The 23,063-nt window shown below is 42.9% G+C and overlaps 1 protein-coding gene across 8 annotated transcripts in view; it reads left to right on the forward strand.

The window, feature by feature from the left end:
• Positions 1-23,063, forward strand: part of RAPGEF5 (Rap guanine nucleotide exchange factor 5) — a 219,255-nt gene that overhangs the window by 113,272 nt on the left and 82,920 nt on the right. For all 8 annotated transcript variants that reach the window (XM_053263696.1, XM_053263693.1, XM_053263695.1 and 5 more), the window contains 2 exons: positions 13,220-13,338; positions 13,696-13,784. In XM_053263696.1, the coding sequence (XP_053119671.1) occupies positions 13,220-13,338; positions 13,696-13,784 (208 nt within the window). The remainder of the gene's footprint in view (positions 1-13,219; positions 13,339-13,695; positions 13,785-23,063) is intronic.

The following is a 23,063-nucleotide window of genomic DNA, read 5'->3' on the forward strand; positions in this document are numbered from 1 at the left end:
GGTCCCAATAATTCTTCCTGTACAGTAAATTTCTGCCCTACACATGAAGAGAAATGATGTGATAACATACCTTTTCTCTGTGCTTATGCTGCCTCTGTTGCTAGCTGTTCATGTGGGGCATTACAACTGATTGGGAACTATGTGTATGCAATCCAACACAACTGGTTGCTTCAAATAATGCAGTCTTTTTCTAAGGTAAAATCTAGAAAGCAACCACATGATTTCAGCCTACACGCTGTGGACTGTATGCACATGTGCTCTGCGTTAAGTGCTAGTGGTGTTTAAAGTGGGCCATGCGTGCCTTGTAGGTGTGGAGCCATTTGCTCTTCACCACAGAGAGAGGATTTATTTAAGTATTATCTGAACTGGCCCCATGCCTGCTGGTAATTCCACTGCAGTGGCTGGGGAAGTAGGCACTAATGAACTATATAGTCATTCATTCATTTATTCAAACATATTCTTATACTGCCCAAAACTTATGTCTCTGGGCGGTTTACAACAACAAAAAAATGACAGAAAAAATTAAAACTTTAGTTAAAATAAATGGCAGCAGAAAAAGTTAAAACATTACAACAATTTAAAATTTTAAAAAACTGTTGAAACTATTAAACCTAGAGGTTCCATGCCAGTTTGGGGGCCTTTGGCATTATCCATCTATCCTAACTCACCTCATTTATAGACCCAGGTTCCATACTTGCTTCACAACAGTGGTAGTGGGGAATAGTGGTGTAACCCTATGAGTGTAGCACAAGGACAGATGACTTTTTTAGGCCTTTGGTTACCATAGTGTGTGATTCTGAGGGAAGAGCTAGACTGAGGGAAGAGTAGGGAGCAGAGGATGAAGAGTAGAGGATGAAGCTGAGCAAGGAAGCAAGACAAGCAGGAATACAACTTCGGCTGTCTTCAGGAGAAGAGTGGAGTGAGGGACAGGTCTGACTGGTTTTTTCCATCGGAATGAATTGTGCAGAATGAATTTTGTTCTAGGCGGCAATATCAAGGCAGTGTGTGCACGTGTGAATTCAGAGTGGGGCCTTCCTGATTCAACCTGAGTGGGATCTAAAATTAACTGAGCCGACACTGAAAAAAACTTTTGAGTGTGTGCACCTGTGCATGCCTTAGAGGGAACACTGGACCCAAATTGAACTGAACTGTTGGACTCAGAGTTTTCCATTTTGTGTGTGTGATTTGTTGTAAGTGATATATATGTGCTGGAATTATTTTTATCATTTCTTCCCCTCCCCCCACTCTTTTTGTTTGAATAAACCTCCTTTCTGGTTATATAGATTTGAAAGTAGCTCGCTGGATTCCTACCTTACCCCTAGTAGAACTAGAGTAGGGTGGGGCTGCATCACAGTAGTCTGGGGTTTCACTGTATTATTCCTTATACCTCTCTCACCTAATGGAGCTCGGGCCCTACCATCTCATTCACAACCGGAGAGATGCTGAGTAGGAAGGTAAAGGTTACAGTGGGATTACACCTGTTTGGCTTTTCTCCTTGAATAAAAGCTTGGAGTAATATATAGAGAAACCTCAATTTTCCAGACTAATTGAGGAGGGGGGGGGAGTCAGTTCAGATTAGGTGATTGTCTGGAAAATTGGAGCAATAACACATGGTCACAAAAGTTTCTAAAATACGTTTTCACAACATGAAGCATTCAGCTTTAGGGACATGGAAGTTAATGGACAACCAAGAAAGTATGTACACTACCATACCAAAAACTCTTTTGAACACACAAAGTGATTTATCTGCACATGGTTGCAGAGCAAATGCCCAGGACAGTGGCTGAGAGCAGAATGAGGAAGCAAAATGGCTGAACTTCTGGTTCTGCAAACACTGTCCAGAAAATCCAAAATCTGGAATATTGGTGTCCAGAATATTGAGGTTTTTCTGTAATTTAGTATACTTGCAAATAAGTATAGGTGGGGGGGGGGCGGCCTTGCTCCATTTAAAGGAAATTTACTAATAATGCTGTTATGATTAAATAATCAATATGATAGCATCAGCAATTTTGGATAAGTGCTTGATGTGTAAATTGTTTTATTTGATCTTTAAAATAAATGCCTTGGCAAGAGAACGCTTTTAATGTATTTTAGTTAAGTAAAATTTTCTCACCTTGACACCATTTGATGAATGCTGATATTTCATGGTGACTAAAGTAGGGTAAGAGGGTGGGGTTTTTTTGTTTTTGTTTTTGCTGAACTACTGCTGTCATGAGGGAAGCCTTTCATATAGTTTGGTACAGTTAACTAAGACTTGAGAGTAAGTTCACTTTACAAGCCAGGCACATAAACCTTTCATTTTCAGTGGGGTGACTGAGCTGGAGCTAATCTACAAAGAGTCTTGTGGTACCTTTAAGGTTTAGCAAAGTATGCAAACTATGGCCACTGATATCACCATGGCACCTGGGGGCAGTCTGTTTAACTCTTTCCCCTTGTGCCGTAGTCCTGATGAAAAATGCCCCCACATCTTTGTCCTGGAATTGCCCTTAGACTCAACAGGCAAGTGCCCAGATCTGTATCTGGACAAGTGTATTCATGAAACGGATGGGTTTCTTTTTCACAAGGCTAAATTAAGGCTTTTGAAAAGGATAGATTTCAGATTAGCTGCATTTGTCGGTTGCAGAAAAATGGCAGTTTTCTGTTGTCATAAAAATAAACACACTTATGACATTAGGGGCCTACTTTTGTCGGATGCTAATTTATACTGTTCAAAAAGTATACTATAGGAGTACTATTTGGTTAGATAATTTATATCGGAATATTCACACAGTTGATATTTCATCTGCTCATTCTATATTTCTAAAATGTTTTATATGGACAGTTTTTTGTGGAATGCGTATTTCTTGCCAGTTGGGAAGATTTGTAAAATTGACAATCAAGGAAGTGCTGAAGTAAAATACAGTATGTGATATTTGCCTTTAGAATTGGCAAATGGTGTCTGATCATTTACCTGAAGATAATATAGCCAATTTGATTTAGTTATTCAAATTCCTTTATCCTGAATTGTCCAAGATAAGCCAATTATTCTTGAAATTATATTTGCACGCTTGTTTTTTTTTAGTTTAGTCTGCTTATTATAACTCTGTCACTAAGAATTTGAATATTCAGAGTGACTACTTTGCATGCCTGCCATGCAGGGGTGGAGCCACCATTGGGTGAACAGATTCAAGGAACCCGTCAGATGCGGGGGGCATTATTTTGCTCCGAAATGGGACCGCAGGGCCCCGTTTGGGACCAAAATTGGCCCGTGTTACATTGGCAGCGCAGCCAGACTGACTCTCCATGCCTTGTAAATGCAGCAGGGCTGATCTCCCTCCCAAATGGGGCTGTAGGCCCCCATGCCGGATGTAAGATGCGGGGGCGTGGCTAGCCGGCCCCCTGCGTCTGACATCAGATGCAGAGGGTGGGGCCAGAGGGCTGCTAGCCTCCCTCTGCTCTTTTTGCCATGGGTACTCAAGGGACCCAAAGAAGGAAGGCCTTGTGTCTCAGAGGATACCTTGATTAATTTTCTTTGGATCAAGGAGCCAGCCCAAACATTTAGGTGCCAGGCTATGGACACTTGACAGCATTACAAGACTTGGTGATGGACATTGTGGAAGGCAGAGTAAATGGACTTTTCTTTATCCCCTTTCTTAGTAACATACTTTGAACAGAAACAGGGCTGCCTGGATGAAATAAATATTGTATTAAATTACTTGCCTTCCGAATATCCTGGTTAGGCATCATGGTTATATTTCTAGGCATTATTTATGATGGTTATATTTCTAGGTTATATTGGTTATATTTCTAGGCATCATGGGTGCCTAGAAATATGGTTATATTTCTAGGCATCATGGGTGAATGGTGCCTGGGATTTGCCAAGCCCTGTGATTGATTGATTGAGTGCTGTCAAGTTGGTGTCGACTCTTAGTGACCACATAGATAGATTCTCTCCAGGATGATCTGTCTTCAACTGGGCTTTAAGGTCTCTCAGTGGTGCATTCATTGTTGTTGTAATTGAGTCCATCCATCTTGCTGCTGGTCGTCCTTTTCTCCTCTTTCCTTCAACTTTTCCTAGCATTCAAAAGCCCTGTTTTACAACCTCTCTAATATAATCCAGATGTTGACTATATTGCCTGAGTGTGTCCAACACAGGAGGTGCCTGTACTGGAAATTAGAAGTTATTAGGTGGTGGTAGTGGTTTTGCTTGGGGGAGAAGGTCCACCTTCTGGCCTCCTACAAGCCTTAGAAAGGGGCTGTGGGTAAGCATGGCACTTGTCTGGGCAGAGCTTCAGGACAGGAAAAAACCTTGCTGCCACAATCCCACCTTTGGAGTTGCATACTAACTGCAGAGACTATTTATAGGTTTTCCTTCTGGAGTTTCCTAGCAGCGGCTGAAAATGTGGCAAAAGCTAAAGTCAAAAGGGGTTTCCAAAGCCTGATTATCTAATTGACATGGACGGATCACCATCTGGTTAATGTTGGACTTACAACCACCTCCGCAGGGGCGAGGGGGCCTTTTAGAATGGTCCGCCCGAAGAGGTTATTGGATCCGGTGGGATTCCAAGAAGCCTTGGAGGGATTCAGTGTTGGCTCTGCTGGTGATCCTGTTGATGCCCTGGTTGAGAATTGGAACAACTTGCTCACCAGGGCAGTAGACATGATTGCTCCTAAGCGTCCCCTCCAACCCGCTTCAAAATTGGCCCCTTGGTATACGGAAGATCTATGGGGGCTGAAGCGGCAAGGTAGGCGACTGGAGTGCAAGTGGAGAAAGACTCTACTCGAATCTGACAGATTACAACATAGAGCACATCTAAAGATCTATGCTCAGGCAATACGTGTGTCAAAGAAGCAGTTCTATTCTGCCTGTATTGCCTCTGCGAGTTCACGTCCAGCGGAGTTGTTCAGGGTTGTGAGGGGACTGGTATCTGCCCCCCCTCCCTTGAACCAGAATTTGGAATCATCAGTTACCCACTGCGATGTGTTTAAAGAATTTTTTGCAGATAAAATCTCTCGGATTTGGGCCAACTTAGATGAAGACTCCACAATTAATTTGATGTCTGAACTGGAGGTGTCCAACTATTCCTCTTATGTGATTTGACTGGATCAGTTTCAGTTTGTGACTCCTGAGGATATGGACAAGCTGCTTGGGGCGATGAGGCCTACCACCTGTTCTCTTGACTCTTGTCCAACATGGCTTGTTCAATCTAGCAGGAAGACTGTAGTAGTTGGCCTGGTGGAAATTATAAATGCCTCTCTGAGGGAAGGCAGGATCCTTGTCTTAAGGAGGCAATTATTAGACCACTTCTAAAGAAGCCTGCATTAGACCCCTCAGAGTTGAGCAATTATAGGCCTGTTTCCAATCTCCCATGGGCAAGATAATTGAGAGGGTGGTGGCCTCTCAGCTCCAGTCGGTCTTGGATGAAACTGATTATCTAGACCCATTTCAGACTGATTTTCGAGCAGGCTATGGGGTGGAGACTGCCTTGGTCGGCCTGATGGATGATCTCCAATTGGGAATTGACAGAGGAAGTGTGACTCTGTTGGTCCTTTTGGATCTCTTGACGGCTTTTGATACTATCGACCATAGTATCCTTCTGGCGCGTCTGAGAATGTTGGGGGTGGGAGGCACTGTTTTACAGTGGTTCCGCTCCTACCTTTCAGACAGATTTCAGATGGTGTCGATTGGAGATTGTTGCTTTCAAAATCTGAGCTTGTATGGTGAGGGACACCATACAAGCTCAGATTTTGAAGAGCAACAATCTCCAATCGACACCATCCATAGGCTCCATACTCTCTCCAATGCTTTTTAACATCTACATGAAACCGCTGGGAGAGATCATCAGGGGATTTGGAGCTGGGTGTTATCATTATGCTGATGACACCCAGATCTATTTCTTCATGTCGACCTCTTCAGGAGTTGGCATATCCTCCCTAAATGCCTGCCTGGAAGCAGTAATGGGCTGGATGAGGGAGAATAAACTGAAGCTGAATCCAGATAAGACGGAGGTACTTATTGTGTGGGGTCAGAACTCTAGAGACGATTTTGATCTGCCTATTCTTGATGGGGTCACACTTCCCCAAAAGGAACAGGTTCGCAGTCTGGGAGTACTTCTTTGTTCACACCTCTCCCTGGTTTCTCAGGTTGAGGCAGTGGCCAGGGGTGCTTTCTATCAGCTTTAGCTGATATGCCAGCTGCGCCCGTTTCTTGAGATGAATGACCTCAAAGCAGTGGTACATTTGTTGGTAATCTCTAGACTGGACTTCTGTAATGTGCTCTACGTGGGGCTGCCTTTGTACATAGTCCGGAAACTTCAGTTGGTTCAGAATGCAGCAGCCAGGTTGGTCTCTGGGTCATCTTGGAGAGACCACGTTACTCCTCTGTTGATGGAGCTACACTGGCTGTCAATAGGTTTCCGGGCAAAATACAAAGTGCTAGTTATAACTTACAAAGCCCTAAACGACTTAGGCCTTGGGTATTTAAGAGAATGTCTTCTTCAGTACAAGCCCCACCACCCATTGTGGTCATCTGAGGAGGTCTGTCTCCAGTTGCCACCAACTCATTTTGTGGCTACACAGAGACGGGCCTTCTCAGCTGCTGCCCCAAGGTTGTGGAATGTGCTCCCTAATAAGATACGAGCCTCCCCATCTCTGGCAATTTTTAAGAAACTACTGAAAACACATCTCTTTAACCAAGCTTTCTCAGCTTTTTAAAACTTGTTTTAAAATTGTTTTGGCTATTTAATTGGAGTTTTATGGTGTTTTAATTGTTAATTATTATTTTATGTAGTTTATAATTTTTATTTTGTTAATTGATTTTAATGGTGTTTTAATGTAAATCGCCCTGAGCCTTTTGGAAGGGCGGTATAAATTTTTTAATAAATAAATAACTAGAAATTGTTGCTGAGGGATTGAGGGAAGACAGGAGTATCCGGTAAGTCTGGCGGAGGTGCAGAACTGGCCACAGCTGTGCCTTTTCCTCTCTTTTCACCCTGCTGCATCTGCCCCCGCCTCTCTTTTCGACTTTATATTGAACCATGTGGGTTGGTCATTCGTTGGGTGAACAACTCAGTGAATAACTTGCCTATATGGCTCAATTTAAGGCTGAGGGAGGAAGAAGCAGCAACAGTGGAGCAGGGTGAGAAAGATGGAGTGGAGGAAGGCCAGCGGTGGCCCCGGTTCTAGCCCTGCCCTCTGCATCTGACGTCAGATGCAGGGAGCATTTATCCATGTTCCCCATGTCTGACGTCAGATGCAGGGGGAGTGTCTGGGGCACGAGGTGCAGCCCCTGAGGGGCGGAGGCCCGGGTTCTTTGAACCCATCCGCTCAATGGTGGCTCCGCCCCTGGAGAGAGAGAGAGAGAGAGAGCAGTGTAGCTGTGGCCAATTCTGTGCCTACCTGCCCCACCCACCACCTCTGCCCCTGCCCTAGCCTCATTCGCCGCACCAGAAGGGAGATGCATGGGTGGGAAAACTGCTATTTAGGTGAAGACCACAACCAAAGAGCTCCATATGCCAAATCTAATTCACGTCTGGAGGCTTGCTCTGATTGCATTTTAAGGTGATCAGTCTTGTAGGACTTGGGTGCAATCTGTACCTTTTCAGCCAGTTTATATAGAATCTTGATTGCAAGATCTTCTGGACAAAAAATGGGGGCTTTATGTCAGGCTTGTGTCTTTGCAAGAGTTTGGCTCTTGGTTAATGTTAAAGGCGAAGCTATCTGATGAAATGGTTCAAACTGAGCAGTTTCTGCAGTTATATTATGGTATTCTATGAGATGTCAAGTGCTGTATCTCTTTAATGCGGCACAACTTTTCCTATGAAGTATCTGGAGAAGAAGCACTTAGGAGCAGCAATGAACAACAGGTCATGGGATATGCTTTTTCTGTGCTATCTCATTGCACACAAACCTTAGTTGCAAATTGCTTGGAAGTCCTCCCTTAGTAAAGTTTATCGTTTGCCATTGGTACTTCTGGCATCATTTGCCTGATGGTTTTGCATATGTCAATATGTTTGGGGCATTTTGCAACCCCATATCCAGGACTGATTCACACAGGCATGTTCATCTTCTGTTGCTGCATCACTCAATGATTCCTGCCCAGCTGTGTGAGCCATCCATTGAAAAGATTGTGTTTGAATTGACACCGGCCAACATTAAAATTATATCTGTAGTATATAATTTATGTATATATAAATATTTATGTAGTATATATCTGGTGGCTGATTAATGCACATCATCACTTGCTGCTACTGTGAAACAGACATTTCACCATCTTTAGTGTGAGAATTTGAACAAATACGATGATGAAAATTTATATACTCCTTTTCAACAAAAGTTTCCAAAGCAGTTTACATAGATATAAAATAAATAAATAATACAAACTATTGTTTGAATTACAGGGGGCAGGGGAAGGGGACAACCCCCTCCCATTTTGTGATAATATCCTCTGGTATGGTTTTTAAGACTATAGTAGACATCATTGGCTATATCTGGGATGAGTCATGGGACTTGTGGATTTCATCACCTCTCCCTAATGGTGCATCGGGGAAATGACTTGACTAGCAAGCCAGAGGTTGCAGGTTTGAATCCCCGCTGGTATCTTTCCCAGGCTATGGGGAACACCTATATCGGGCAACAGCGATATAGGAAGATGCTGAAAGGCATCATCTCATACTGCATGGGAGATGGCAATATTAAATCCCTCCTGTATTCTACCAAATACAACCACGGGGCTCTGTGGTCACCAGGAGTCGACTCTGACTCGTCGGCACATTTTACCTTTACTTTACCTTACCTCTCCCCAGTAACTAAACCATTGCCACAAAAGCAACAATTCTGATTGTACAGCTTAATCTGTCAAAGTTTTTAAACAAGGATTTCGATTTAAACATATTCTTATAATTATTCAAATGAAAATGGTATATCTCAGGACAAGAGAGCTGGTCTTGTGGTAGCAAGCATGACTTGTCCCATTAGCTAAGCAGGGTCCACCATGGTTGCATATGAATAAGAGACTAGAAGTGTGAGCACTGTAAGATATTCCCCTCAGGGGATGGAGCCGCTCTGGGAATAGCAGAAGGTTTCAAGCTCCCTCCCTGGCTTCTCCATGATGGACCTGAGAGAGATTCCTGCCTGCAACCTTGGAGAAGCCGCTGCCTCTCTGTGAAGACAATACTGAGCTAGATAGACCAGTGGTCTGACTCAGTATATGGCAGCTTCCTATGCTCCCTAGAAAGCAAAGTTTTAATAACACATACATCCCAGAGAACTGTAGGATTACTACCGTAGCACCTGACATTTCCCCTGAACATGCGGTTTTTGAGGAAGAGGAATTTTGTAGCTGAATGCATATTGGTACTTTCAAAAGTTGCCAACCTACTTCCCAGAATGTACCTTTGCATTATCACTCAAGGTCGTACCCTGATACCAGCAGCATATTGTGGGAAGATGGAAGAACTGATCAGCATTAGATGCATCAGCACTTCTAGCTGTGCTGCGTCAGTTTTTGCAAATGCAGCTTGAAAACAAAAGGTTCCTACTCCGCATGACCTTATGATAAAATTATTTCTTTTGTTAATCCATGTGATATTACAATCTATAGGTTTCTGAACATTTTGCTCTACTGCCTCTTATTATACAAAGAAGTGCTCCCTCTTGTATTTTTAACTCTCTGCCCATGATTAATGTGCTATTTTCATGTCATTTGCAACAGACATCACCTTTTCAATATTTATACTCTGTGTTTTATTCTTGAACAGAACAGATTTAATCATGTATTCAGAGTAAATTAAGACTTGCCCTTAAAAGTGGTGTAGTAACTTTCAGTATATATTTATTTATAATTGGACATGATCCAACCAAGAGTAAGCACTTTTAAATCTCATTTATTGTAATGTATGAGATTTAAGCATGTTATTAGCTCTCCAGCAGAAATGAATGGGACTTTGAGTGATTAACTGTGGCAGGATTGTGCCCACTGGTTATTTTCATGTGAAATGTTAACTGTGGAGGGGCCATAAATCAGTGGTAGAGGCTAGAGCACACGCTTTGTTGTGGACTGGCTATAACTCAGTGATACAGCACATTTTATTTTGCATATAAAAAGTTCCAGCTAAAATCCTTGGCATATCCAGGTAGGGCTGGAGAAGCCCCTTGTCAGAAACCCTGGAGAACTGCTTCCAGTCAGTATAGGCAATAGTGAGCTAGATTAAGCAATGATAAGGCATAAGGTAGCTTCATATGTTCCATATGTAATGATGCAAAATAAGAGAAGTGATAGATAGGTGTAGAAAAGTAAATATATTTATGACAAGATTGCAATGTGTTTTGAACTAGTGCTTTTCATTGGGGGTAAAGAATGTTAAAGAATGAAGTATTTTTATGTCCAGCACTGGCACAGGGTCCATTCACCTTGGACATCAAGAGCCAGGCAGCACGCCCTCCCTTGTGTGTCCACCTCTTTGTGCACCCCTTCCTTGTCACCAGGATGGATTTTAAACTATAAATCAGCAGCAAAGGAGGAAGCTTGCTTTTCTCTGTGGATCTGCTGGTTAAAAACAATGCTGGTGATGGGATAGCACAGAAGGTGGTGCTGCCCCCTCCCTCTAATGCTGCCTTTACTGGGAAAGAAACTTGGGGGGCGGGAAGACAGGGTGGCAAGGGAGTGGCAGGCAGGTGAAACGACGCCCAAGTGGTGGTGGGTGTCTGCAAGCAGGATGCCTTCAGTCTCTGCCTGAGACTGTTGCTTCATGGATGAACCACCCCTGTTGGTAGTATGATGTAAATGAAAGAAGTATCTTTATGGTCTTTTGGAACAGTGTTATTTCTATATCCTTTCCCCCGATGTATGCTTACGTATTTGCATACGTTCATACTTGCATTATACACACCTCCCAGTCTAGTACGTCTCTTTTTTGGGTGCTGTGCTGCTCTCTTTTTCTTCTTCTTGTGCCCTATGTAACAATGGTTGGAATTCAGAGAAGCATATTATGAATTGCAAAACATTTCCACATTGACTTGGTGATGATGGTAAGGTTGTCATGCTTCATGTGGTGCTGCTCTGAGGTGTCCTGGCCATCAGGGGGCTTTCAAGGGCCCTGTGGGACTGCCACACTGAAAAGTACATTCCTTATCTTATGACTTTTCATAAGAGTGGAAATATGAATGTTAATTTCAGTGGCACAGAAATAAATTCCAGTAGTGAAAAATTGTAAAGCACCATTGAGAAAAGTGGTTCTCATTGTTTGCATGATTTTTCTGGTTAGAGGCTCAGTAGCATGAATCTTGGAAAAGTAAAATAAAAATATATTTCTGTAGTTTATAATTCAATGTCTGTTAGTTTAGAATGGGTGGGGCAGGCAGGAAATTCAGGGCTGGGAAAGAAAGTTGTATGTATGCACTTCCTTTTAACTGAATAATTTTACGTTGTAGCCTACTCTTATCTCATTATTTTATGGCTGTGCTGTAAATGTGTAGGCAACAAAAGCGTGCACCGTGAAATGGAAGATTACAATTATGCATCAGTATTTCAGCAACATGATGTCTCACTAATGTCCCCAGGGAATTTTTCAACAAATACCCTATGTTAATTGGCTCAGTACCTGTATGTCTGACATGGCAAAAATTTAATAATTACACTGAGGGGGTGTGTATGTGCTTGTGTGTATGATAAATAGAAATGATCTTCCTGGACTGAAAGCTCTGTGGGGAAAGACCATGTCTTTGTACTGGTTCCTCTGGTATCTAGCAGAGCGTGGTCCTGTTGCTGATTAGTTTCTGAATTCCTTCATGCCATTAAGATATAATGGAAAAGAAAAAGGTTAACCATCAAATGACATTGCTCTGTAATACTGCAGTTTTCATTTAACATAAATCTTCAGTTGCATAGTTTCATTGTATTATACCAGTTTGATACAAATTACTGAGTTTATTGTTTCTGGATATGCAGTAAAACAAGTACTGTTTTCAACCAGATTACTGTTAAGCATTTGACTTTATTAAAAAAAATATTTTTTTTGGTCAAGCATCTTGGCACATTGGGGGTTTCCTAGGAGCCTCTCATAAGGAACTAATGGAAGCTCTTTATTAATCAGGGTGTTTCCTTGTAGCTGGTTCAGTCAATAATAAACCTTCCCTATGTACTGCATACTCACTGACTGTTGCCCCTTTGAGATTGTGAGTGTAAGCTATATGTGAAGGAACAGTCGTGTTCAGTTTCTTCCAGTTTAGAGGCCCGGGTTAAGGGGGAAACCCAGGACACTAGGCTACAAAGTCCAAATTTCTGTTTTGCAAGATATACTAGTTTGTGTATTTTGCCCCAAAATCTGTAAGTAGTAAGTTCTGTTATCAAAAGTTACTTCTAGAGATTGTGAGCTTTAAGGTTAAAAAACCAATATCATTCTCCCTTTTGTTTTGTTTCCTGACACGTTTAATTGGCTGTGCCCATGTATATGATTAGCTTTACAGCATGGTATATTTTGTTTGTAGAGCAATCATTTCCTTGTTAATACTGTAAAGTGCCCTACGACTGTTTGTACCTGTCTTTGCAGTTTAATTTGATCTGTTTAGTCGTTGGCTAAATCAGCAGATCAGCAAGAGCGAAGCAAAATATGCATTATTTTATTTTTATTTATTCATTCATCCGCCCAAAACTTGTGTCCCTGGGTGGTTTACAACAAAACAATACAAATTAAAACAGGATTAAAAATGTTAAAACATTAAAACTAATTTAAAATTTAACACAATGTTAAACTATTAAAAACTGTAAATCTAATTAAAAGCCTGGGTGAACAAATGTGTTTTAACTGCCTTTTAAAAAGTTGTCAGAGATCGGGAGGCTCTTATTTCAGCAGGGAGTGCATTCCAAAGCCTCGGGGCATTAAAACAGAAAAGATATGCTCAGTAGTGGTGAATAACAGCTGAGTGTAATATGCTGAAGATTGGTAAAGACAATAAACATCTCTTATTAATTAACCTCCTTCAATTATCTGTTTGACTACACCTTCCATAGCTAACAGCCTGTTTGTGCTCTCTGTGTGCCTGAGAAAGGAGAGATCTGTTCAAATTCTGGTGCATTGTGATTTCTCAGAATGTAAATCAGGGGCAGTGGCTGATGCGTATGGCAGCAACCATAGAGAGAAAATGTAGCTCTAATCACGGCTTCCCCCACCTCTTCTTTTCATCACTCCCTGGAGATTTTACTCATTTTTCTTTGTTGTTTGTCCCCCTCTCCAAATTAAAGCTGGATGATGAAGTGACTACTATTCAAGTGAAGGAACTGGACCAAGATGTGCTGGTGCTTAGGAAAGTGTCGTCACATAACCCAGCCCCCACATCAGGGAGTGTCGCGAATGATTGGAGGTAAGAGTTTTTTCCTTGGGTGCACAGACACAGCCACACACACAAGCTGACTGCAGAGCTCTCGGCAGCCAGATGAACTCTGTTACCGGCAACAGAACTGCGATGGCAAGATACAGCAGCATGTAGGGAATGCCTTTGTTGTTTGCCCTACATTATGGGAAGTTCCAGGCTGAGGATCTTTGATCCCCATGTAGAAAGGAAGGATTCTGCCTTGTTTCTAGGCAGGGAGCTGCCTTTGCCCACGTTTGATGTGCCTTATTTTAAATACATTGATGAAGAGGATGAGGAGGATGAATGGAGCAGCCGCTCTCAGTCTTCAACAGAGGATGACTCTGTGGACTCTCTGCTTTCTGACAGATATGTGGTGGTATCTGGGACTCCAGAGAAGATTTTGGAGCACCTCCTGAATGACTTACACCTGGAAGAGGTACAGGACAAAGAGACAGGTAAATTACTATTGCACCCTTTTCTGAATAGCAGCTCTCTCTGTCTTCTGGTGCTCCTAACAAACACTGTTGGTCAGCCCTTCTACAGATATTGTACAGCATAGCATTGTGCTATCGTTTTTGACTTAAAATTGTTTTTTTAATTTTGGATTTAAAATGTACTGTGCTATGTGTTGCATTTACAATTTTAGTTCAGTCATCCTAAGGTATGTGTCTGTATTTGACAAAGGAAGATCAAACCTAGGCAAGGAAGTTTACTTTTTAAACAGGTCATCCTTTTTAACAAGTCATTTCTATCTTGATTTAGAAAATGCAAGGACTTATAGGGAAGTGGGTGTGTGATAAAGTAATACGCAGCAGGTAATAAACTGGCATATATTGTAGCTGGGCAGATATGCCAGCAATCCATTGAAAGTACTCAGCAGTTACTGGTTTAGTATGAACTTATTATTTTCATTATTTGTTTTCCTATTGCCTCCAAAGCACATGCTATAGTATATAGAACACAGTACTAATTACCTTTCTCCTTTACTGTGATTCCCTATAGCCTGAAGCTATTACTGTATTGATCAGGCTACTTAGTGTGCATTTTACATAGCAGTACATTTTCTTATAAATTCATATTTTTCCCTCATCAGTGTGTCCATGCATTGATACAATATTTGAAGGTGGCTTACAGACATTCCCCATTGCATAAAATGCAGCAATATAACTTTATGTAGCATTAATATGTGTCTTAACAAGGGATTGTAATCTTGTTCCAGCCTGGAGCAATTATTATATTGATCAGGTTCCTTGACATGCAGGTTATTTTTCAGCTTGATCTCCTGGCTTTAATGTATACTTTGCTGTCACCAGAGCTCCTCTGGTAGTTTATCAGCATCACCTGCAATTTATTTACAGTTTTAATTAAAGCAGTCTTGTGGTTAGCCTTCAGAGTTTTCAGCATAATTGCAGAAGGGCTGTGAAATGTAGTAGGCTGGGAATGGAGTTGGGTTGTTTTTTTATTATTATTATTGTTCTCAGTGGAGCTACAATACACATTCTTAGTGTTCTTTTCCAAATGAGATTACTAAAAATAAACACATTTACAAGGATTAAAAGGATTAAAGCATAAATAACATCTGTGAAATCCTATAGGACTCTTCAGCCAGGTTCTCTGGACACAAATCAGGAGAATATTACTGGGCATAAAGCATTTGTGCTCAACTGCTGCACAATATAGTTTTCCTATAGAATATGCCCAAAGAGAAGCCAAGTGTCTGATTATTATACTGTGCTCTGAGCTGCTTCTGAGGAATTAATATTCCAGAGGAATTGATATTTTGTGTGGAATATGCACTGCTGTCTGATTGCTGTGCTGCTTCAGGTATAACTATAATATACTATGTATAATTTTATGGGTGCCAAATCATAGTCAGTATATTCGAGGTGGTTCCTGCAATGATACTCTTGGCTAGGCTGCCTAGATCCCACAGGGTAGGGGGAACTCCCTCGGAATACTTGAGCATTTAGGTCTGGAGCAATTGGTTAACCTCTCCTGTGGATTGCTGTCAGCATATTATTGATGCACCTTTGCAATCGTACTAAGCAATGATGGACTCCCCTTTAATGTAGTGTATTATTCTAAAACGCTTTTAACTTCTGAAAAGAGGCTAATGTGTAAGCATTCAGTAGCTTTTATCTTATTCCCTGCTCTTCTCCCCGTCTGACTTAAATCCCAGCTGCTCATTAACATTTAATTGTTCCAGACTATAGGTGAGAAATGTTTATCTGATCATGAATGGCTGAGATGATAATATACTGAGTGGCTGACTGATTTCCCCTTTGACATCTTTCAGTCCTTATTACAGCCCCCTGAAAACAGACTCTGTAAGTCCTGCAATGTGCAAGTTGTGTTTCTGAGTAGAATGAAAGAACTGTAAGGTTGCATTAACTAACATGCACATGCGCGCGCGCACACACACACACACACACACACACACTTACTTTTTGTAGATAGAGTGAACTGGAGATAGCATAGTGAAGATTAGTTTGCATAGCAATAAATAATTGTTCATCCTTTTGACATACCTTTTAGTAAAATAGTGTAAAGAATTTTCACCTAGGAGTTAGTTTCAGGAATTTATTTTTTTTAAAGACCCCTTCCAAAGCTACCTGAGGGATGTGAACAGGCTTTACATATTCTTCATAGTCCAAGGAGTCCAAATGGTTTGCTGATGAACTGGATGCATCCCTTTTTAAAAAGTCACTAGTGCTTCATACTTTCAGCTAAGTATGATGCTACTGGCTGATGCTACTTCAATTTCAGCTGAATTGCCAGTATTATGCCTGCCCATGAGCTTGTTTCTATGTTTGTGTTGAAGGGTTTGGTTTGGTTATCATGCTTCCTTAACACTTTGAGTCTCTGTAACTCCATGGGCTTCTTTGGTTGTCACCTGACGCTGGCAGAGAACCAGCTGATACTCTGGCAGTCATCCAACTCATTCTATCATTCTATCCTGCTCACCTTAGAATTTGTCAATTTCTGCTTCAGTCTGGCATGCTCAGAACTAGTGTGTGCTATATTTAATCAGTTGGCCAGAGCTGTGGTATTTGCCTTCCTTTGTGACAGGTTCCAACTCAATGTTTAGTTTTATGCACATCTACAGAGACCACCTTAAGTGGCACAGCAGGGAAATCCTTGACTAACAAGCAGAAGGTTGCTGGTTCAAATCCCCGCTGGTACTATATCGGGCAGCAGCGATATAGGAAGATGCTGAAAGGCATCTCACACTGCGTGGGAGGAGGCAATGGTAAACCCCTCCTGTATTCTACCAAAAGAAAACCACAGTGTCAAAATTGACTTGACGGCACACATTACCATTACAGAGAGAGTACAGTTTCATTGAAACCCTGAAACAAATTTCTGCACCCTTTGTCAGTGCCTTAATAAGTTGTCCACACTCATCCTGACAATTTCAGAAATAGAATACATATGAAGTTGCTGTATACTGAATCAAAGTGATAGTCTATCAAAACTAGTATTATTTTCTTATGATTGTCGGTAGTTTTCCAAGGTCTAAGGCAAAGGCCTTTCCCAGCCCTGCCATCTGATGGGTTTTTTTTAACTGTAGCTATCAGGGATTGAATCTGGTCCCTTTTCATTGGCATGTGAACACAGTTGTATATCAGGTTTATGGTAGTTATGTCTTAGAAATGTAGTAATGCTTTACATGTGGTGTTAGTAATATTGTTTATATTATAGTCCTCTTACTGTAGTTGTGGGTAAAGATGTCCTCATGTGGATAACTCTCACTAAGAGTCTGTTCTAATAGGCAGTTGTCAGCTCCCTTAATACCTTGGCTCAATACTTTGCATTTAGGAAAGTAAATTGTGCCCCTAAATTAACTGTTTGGGGGCAGGCACTGCATTCACTAACTTGATCTAAATGCTGTGTCAGAATGCTCCTTTCAATTTTCCAGGTATTGCAACAGAACTACTGATGCTTGTAAGCATGTAGGTCATGCCAGTGGAAATTAAGTATCTTCAGCTCTAAGGGGATCATTACATTTTAATAAGGGTCCATTCTTGTTAGTCACTTCCATGTCTTCATAATATGAATATAGCAATTCACAGCTCAGAGAGAAGATCCTTTTAAATTTGACTCTCTAGGAGGAGCTCGGAAGTGCATCTAGCTGGATTTTATTCTTCACTTACATTTGTACATCTGGTCAGATGCTAGAGTGATCTACAGTGGTATCTTTACCATAACATAAAAAGTGGCCCACAGTTCTCCCTGTCTCTTTCATTTCTTTGCTATTCTCTATGCAGCTTCTATAATCAAGGATTTTTCCTGTGATCCAATCAAGTCATTTTCTTAACATGACTCAATCCCATATCCAACTGCTCAATTTAATATTCTTGAAACAGGGGAGGAAAAGCTTATCTTTCCATGTAGATCTTCATGAGTGTTTTTACAGTTAATAAAAACAAATGAAGCAAATGTTGAGCTACAAGTTAAAAAAATAGATTTCAAAAGCAATACTTCTAACAACTAGCTGAATTCAATTTATGAGAACGCTTGAATATTTCATATTACTTAGTTTTGAATGGGTAAGGAATTGTCTAGCTTCTCTGGCAAAGATGTTCTAGCTTTGATACTGGTGATGCCAGGGATCAGACTTAAAGTTCACAACACTAGAATCAGGGGTCATCCCATGAATCTGAAGGCCAGGAAATTTAGGACCAACAAAAGGAAGTACTTTTTCACACAGCACATAGTTAATCTGTGGAATTCTCTGCCATGGGATGTGGTGATGGCCAGTACCTTGGATGGCTTTAAAAGAGCCTTAGACAAATTCATGGATGAGATGTTTATCATAGGTTAATAGTCTGGTGACTATAGGTCACCTCCAACCTCAGAGGCAAGATGCCTCTAAATACCAGTTGCAGGGGGGCAACAGCAAGAGAGAAGGCATGCTCTCACCTCTTGCCTGGGGGCTTCTCAGAGGCATCTGGTTGGCCACTTTGTGAAACAGGATGCTGGTCTAGATAGGCCTTGGGCTTGATCCAGCCGGGCTGTTCTTATGTTTGTTATAAGTCCTCCTTTTCTTATGAATTTTCTTTCTCAGAGATCCACGATGTAGGTTCCAGCATGCCCCTGAGAGGCGAGGTGTGCGTGCTTGCCTCTACCTGTTCTGACTCTGCTTTGGAGGTCTAGGCACAATCCAACTCGACTGTGATTAGCCTCATTCCACAGGAAGTGCTGGGTCAATTGGCAGTGCCTCTTGTTGCCTTCCCAGTCAGCTATGGACAGGGCAGCTACCAATTCAACGGATGGCAGTCCCTAGTCAAGGACCCAGACTGTGAGGAAACTCCATCCAGAGAGGGGGGGACACCTCATGAGACACCGAAGGAGGACCCTTATTTACTGACGGACAGACCTCAGGAGGGCAACCATCCTCCATGAGACCAACATTATTAGGGCGGCTGGGATCTCTATGATGACTGTAGACACCATTGCTACAGACACTGCGACTGGGACTGCAATGATAGGATCACAGTATACTCAATGTCGCCTTCACCTTACAATAGATCCTCGTATACGCAGAGGCGCTATTATTGTTACTGGACCTCGCCCCCATCAGTGTACTATCATCAGGATAGGCCATCTTACTATCATCGAGGGTATGACTGCCCCAGACACACCCGGTCCTAATCCAGGAAACATTGAGATCCAATCACCAGTCTCCATGTCAACCACTGCCGCCTACTCAGCCAGTTGTCTCCAAGCCAAGAGAAAGATATACTGCTAAATATGGACAGACAATACCACTGCAAAATCATACATGAATACATGAGTGGGTCAGGCTCCAGATCCCTCTTGGTCCTCACCATGCACTTGTAGGAATGGGTCCTCTTCCACACAGTGGAACTTTCCATAATACACATACAAGGACAGGCAAATGTGTTTGTCGATACTCTCAGCAGGAGAACTGCAGACTCATGAGTGGCTGTTCAGCCAGAGATGTTTACAGGATATTTTTCACTGTTGGGGCACTCCAGCAATTGACGACTTTGCCTCTCAGGACAACCATCAGTGTCCCCACGTCTGCACCAAGGTGGACAAAGGAAAAGATTATATGGGCAACACTTTCACCCTTGACTAGAGCACCAGCAGGGTGTCACTGAACAAGGGGGAACAATTGCCCACAGGCCCAGAGGGTTGGGGCCCCACAGGCTTTCCCTGACTTGGGGTGCACCCTGCCACCACCCTTTCCACCAGGCGCTGGTGCCCTGTATCTGTGGCATGTACACGCTTTGTGCACGTGATGGGAAGAAGCGCCGCTTTGAGCCCCTCGGTGGCAGGACCTGATGGGCACTGTTCCCTCTAAGTACACAAATCCAAATCCCCCCACACAGCTATTTCAAGTAGCAGCACAGTCTCGCCCTTGGCCAGCAACTGCCTGCCGCTGCCAGCTTTGCTCATCCCGGCTGTCCTCCGCCACTTCTGTCAGCTTCCACACGGCCAGCTGTTCCTCCCTGCACCCCACCTGTTCGTCACCACCACATGGGCTCTTGCTGCAGCAATATCGGGGAAATTGGCTCCCTCCTGCAAGTGAGAGAGCTGTTTCCCATGATATTGCTGTGGCAAGAGCCCATGCAGCAACAGGCAGAGGTGGGGGCTCTGTGGTTCGGTTTGAGAGTTGGGAGTTGGCGTTCTCCAGTAGAGAATCATGTCTTGTGAGGCACTTTCCCTCTGTGCCCCCTCCACACAAACAACCACCACCGCTGCCATACACAAAATGTGCAATTCTTGGAGAAGCTGGGGAGAAAAGTGGTGATAGTGCAAGCCGTGAAGGAAGAAGAATAAAGAGGAGGGAGGGAGGGACAGAGGAGGAGAGAGGCTGTGTCAGGATTTTGCATGAATGTGGGATTTTGTTGTGTCAATAAGTTTAAGGTGGTGAGCGAGGCTGGGGTGGGGGGGAGGAAGGCCTTGGCAGTTTAAAGTCTTATTTCTGTTTTAAGTTGTGACATTGAGTGGTCGCAATGACAGCTCATTTGCCTTGGGAGGGGGATGTGTGTCTTTTGTTGGGGGTGAGCAGATGGGTGTTAAACTGTTATTTGCGAGATCAGGTCACTGGTAAATTATAGAAATCAGACACTCCTTCTGCTCTTCTTCCTCCAATCCTCCCCTTCCTTCTCTCTGTATTTTATTTGCAAATGTGTGAAACTTACATGGCTGGATCCAGCAAAGCGGGTTTACATTTTTTAAAAAATAATAATTTTGCTAGGGAGGGGGACAGAGAGAAGACTCATTAATCATTAATCATGGGATCTGGAAAGCAGTAGGTTTGTGTTGGGAATATCAACAATCCAGTGCTGCTGAATGAGGAAGGTAAAATGAAAGGAGGCAAAAAGAAGCGGAGACAGGTATGACAGAGAGCAGGAGGTGGACAGAGAGAAAGAGGAATAGACTATCTATTTTTCCCCATTTCTGTCGGGGAGGGTGAAAGGCAGGGAGAAGTTAAGCAAATGCCTGGTTTGCAGCCACTCTTGTGATCAGTGTCTGGTTTCTTGGTTGGTGTATATGTGTGTGTGTGTGTACACACACACACACACACACATTTATATTTTCCTCTGAAAAGTGAGGGGGAAATTAATGACTTCTCGCTGGTGAATCTTGTTGGAAAGTTTGTCAGAGGGAGGCGAGTGTGGGGAAGAAGCGTGATGGGATGTGTGATGGGATGCTCACTTGGCCTGGGTCTTTGAAACCATGCAGGGGTATATGGCTTAGGGATGTGTGCTTTGCGCACAGAGCGCAATAGAAAAATAGGGAGGTCACCTGGCTGCACTCCACCACCACCACCCTGGCTGAGACCAGTCCTCTTCTTCCAAAAGTCATACAAAAACTATGGCAGGAACATGCATCCATAATCTCCTGTTGACCCAGGAGGCCATGGGTCCCCACCCGAGACTTTTAGCAATGGTGGGATGGCGGCACTTATCACAACTTGCCTACTTGCTGATGCAGCAATGGAGGCAAGTGGTTTACCCAGTCATGCAACAGCTATACCTGAAAGCTTGGTTTCTTCTGCCATGACAGATCCATAGCTCTTGCAGATCCTGGAGGCTGCACAGAAACCTACAACAAGGAAATCTTATCAGAGTAAGTGGAAACGGTTTGTTCAACACATGCTGGGCATGAGGCATAGTGATCCCACTACTAGTTCCAGTGATCCCACTACTTTGCATATACTCACCTATCTTTTGCATTTAAAGTCATTGGGCCTGACACTCTTCAGTATGAGTGCACCTAGTTGTCATCGCATTCTGTATAGCTAAACAGAACAAGCCCTTGCCCTTTCAAGACGCCACAGTAAAGCACTTCCTGAAAGTGTTAGCCTATTCTTATCTGGATGTGCCCCACATCTCTCCACCCTGGGATTTGCCCCTCGTGCTTACCCAATTGATGGACAAGCCCTTTAAACCTCTAGCGACCAGCAACTTGCGTCTTGGAAAATGGCCTTCTTGAAGCTATCATGTCAGCACGCATAGTTAATGAGCTCCAAGCACTCAGAGCAGACCTCCCTTACCTTGTTTCCCACAAGAAAAAGGTCCAGTTGCATCTGGATGTTGACTCTCTTCCCAAGGTGGTTTCTTCCTTCCACACTTCGCAGACCATCTCCCTACCTGTCATTTTTACAAATCCAACCTCACGTGCTGAACAACGTCTGCATTCCCTGGACATGAGGATGGCACTCTCCTTCTACATTCAGTGCACAGCTGGAACAGAAAGAGTCTATGCCTCTCCATGGCTTATAGTAAACACACATTGGGCTTACAGCCTGCTTCACAAACCATTTCCAGGTGGATTGTGGACACTACTGACCTACCAGCTTGCAAAGAAACCATTACTTGCTCTGGTGAGAGTGCACCAGGTTTTTGAAGGTAATCTGCTTATGGAAAGTATTTGCCAGTTGCTGACTTGGGTGATGCCAAACTCATTCATATCCCACTATGCCCTGGATTTGTGGGCATGCCAGTTTTGAGATCCATCTTCCAGTGACTGCTTCCCACCTCCAGGTAGGTAAGCTTGTGATACCCATGTGTGAACAACAGAGACCACAATGAAGAACAGGAGGTTGCTTACCTGCAACTGAAGGAAAACCAGGGACGAGGCTGGAAGGGGGATGGAGCTACTGCCAAAATGTAGCAGAGGAGAAAGACCTTGGAAGGTTCCCAAAGAAGCTCCTGCCCAGGCTAGGGTTGCCAACTGTCCCTCATTTCAGGGATGAAATGTTGGTCCCTATAGGGACAGCATTTGTCCCTCATTTATTCAATAGCATATAATTCAATTACATATGCATCAGTGATACTCAGGCTCTTGATTACCACTGCATACACCTCCCAGCTCCCACCAGCCAGCCCCCACAAACTTGTGTCCCTCATTCTGGAACTTGTGTCCCTCATTCTGGCAATGAAATGTTGGCAACCCTAGCCCAGGTCCAAAAGCCCATGTGTGAACGAACAGATGGCCATTAGAGGAACCTCAGTTATAAGTAAGCAACCTGCTGTTAATAAAGGTGCTCTCAAAGTGATGAAACAAATCACAGATTACTTAGATTTGCTATTGTGCAGAGATTCCAGACAAGCTGGAGGAATGGCATATTTTCTCTTTTAACTTAAATATCTTGACCATTTGCCCTGAAGCTCTTCCTTCCTCTTTTCAGACCACTTCCTGATGCATTCTTTTTGCATGCATTCAGGAGTGAATTTGCTATGTTGAAAGGGAAT

The sequence above is a fragment of the Hemicordylus capensis genome, chromosome 6, assembly GCF_027244095.1.
Source record: "Hemicordylus capensis ecotype Gifberg chromosome 6, rHemCap1.1.pri, whole genome shotgun sequence".
Classification (NCBI taxonomy): Eukaryota; Metazoa; Chordata; class Lepidosauria; order Squamata; family Cordylidae; genus Hemicordylus; species Hemicordylus capensis.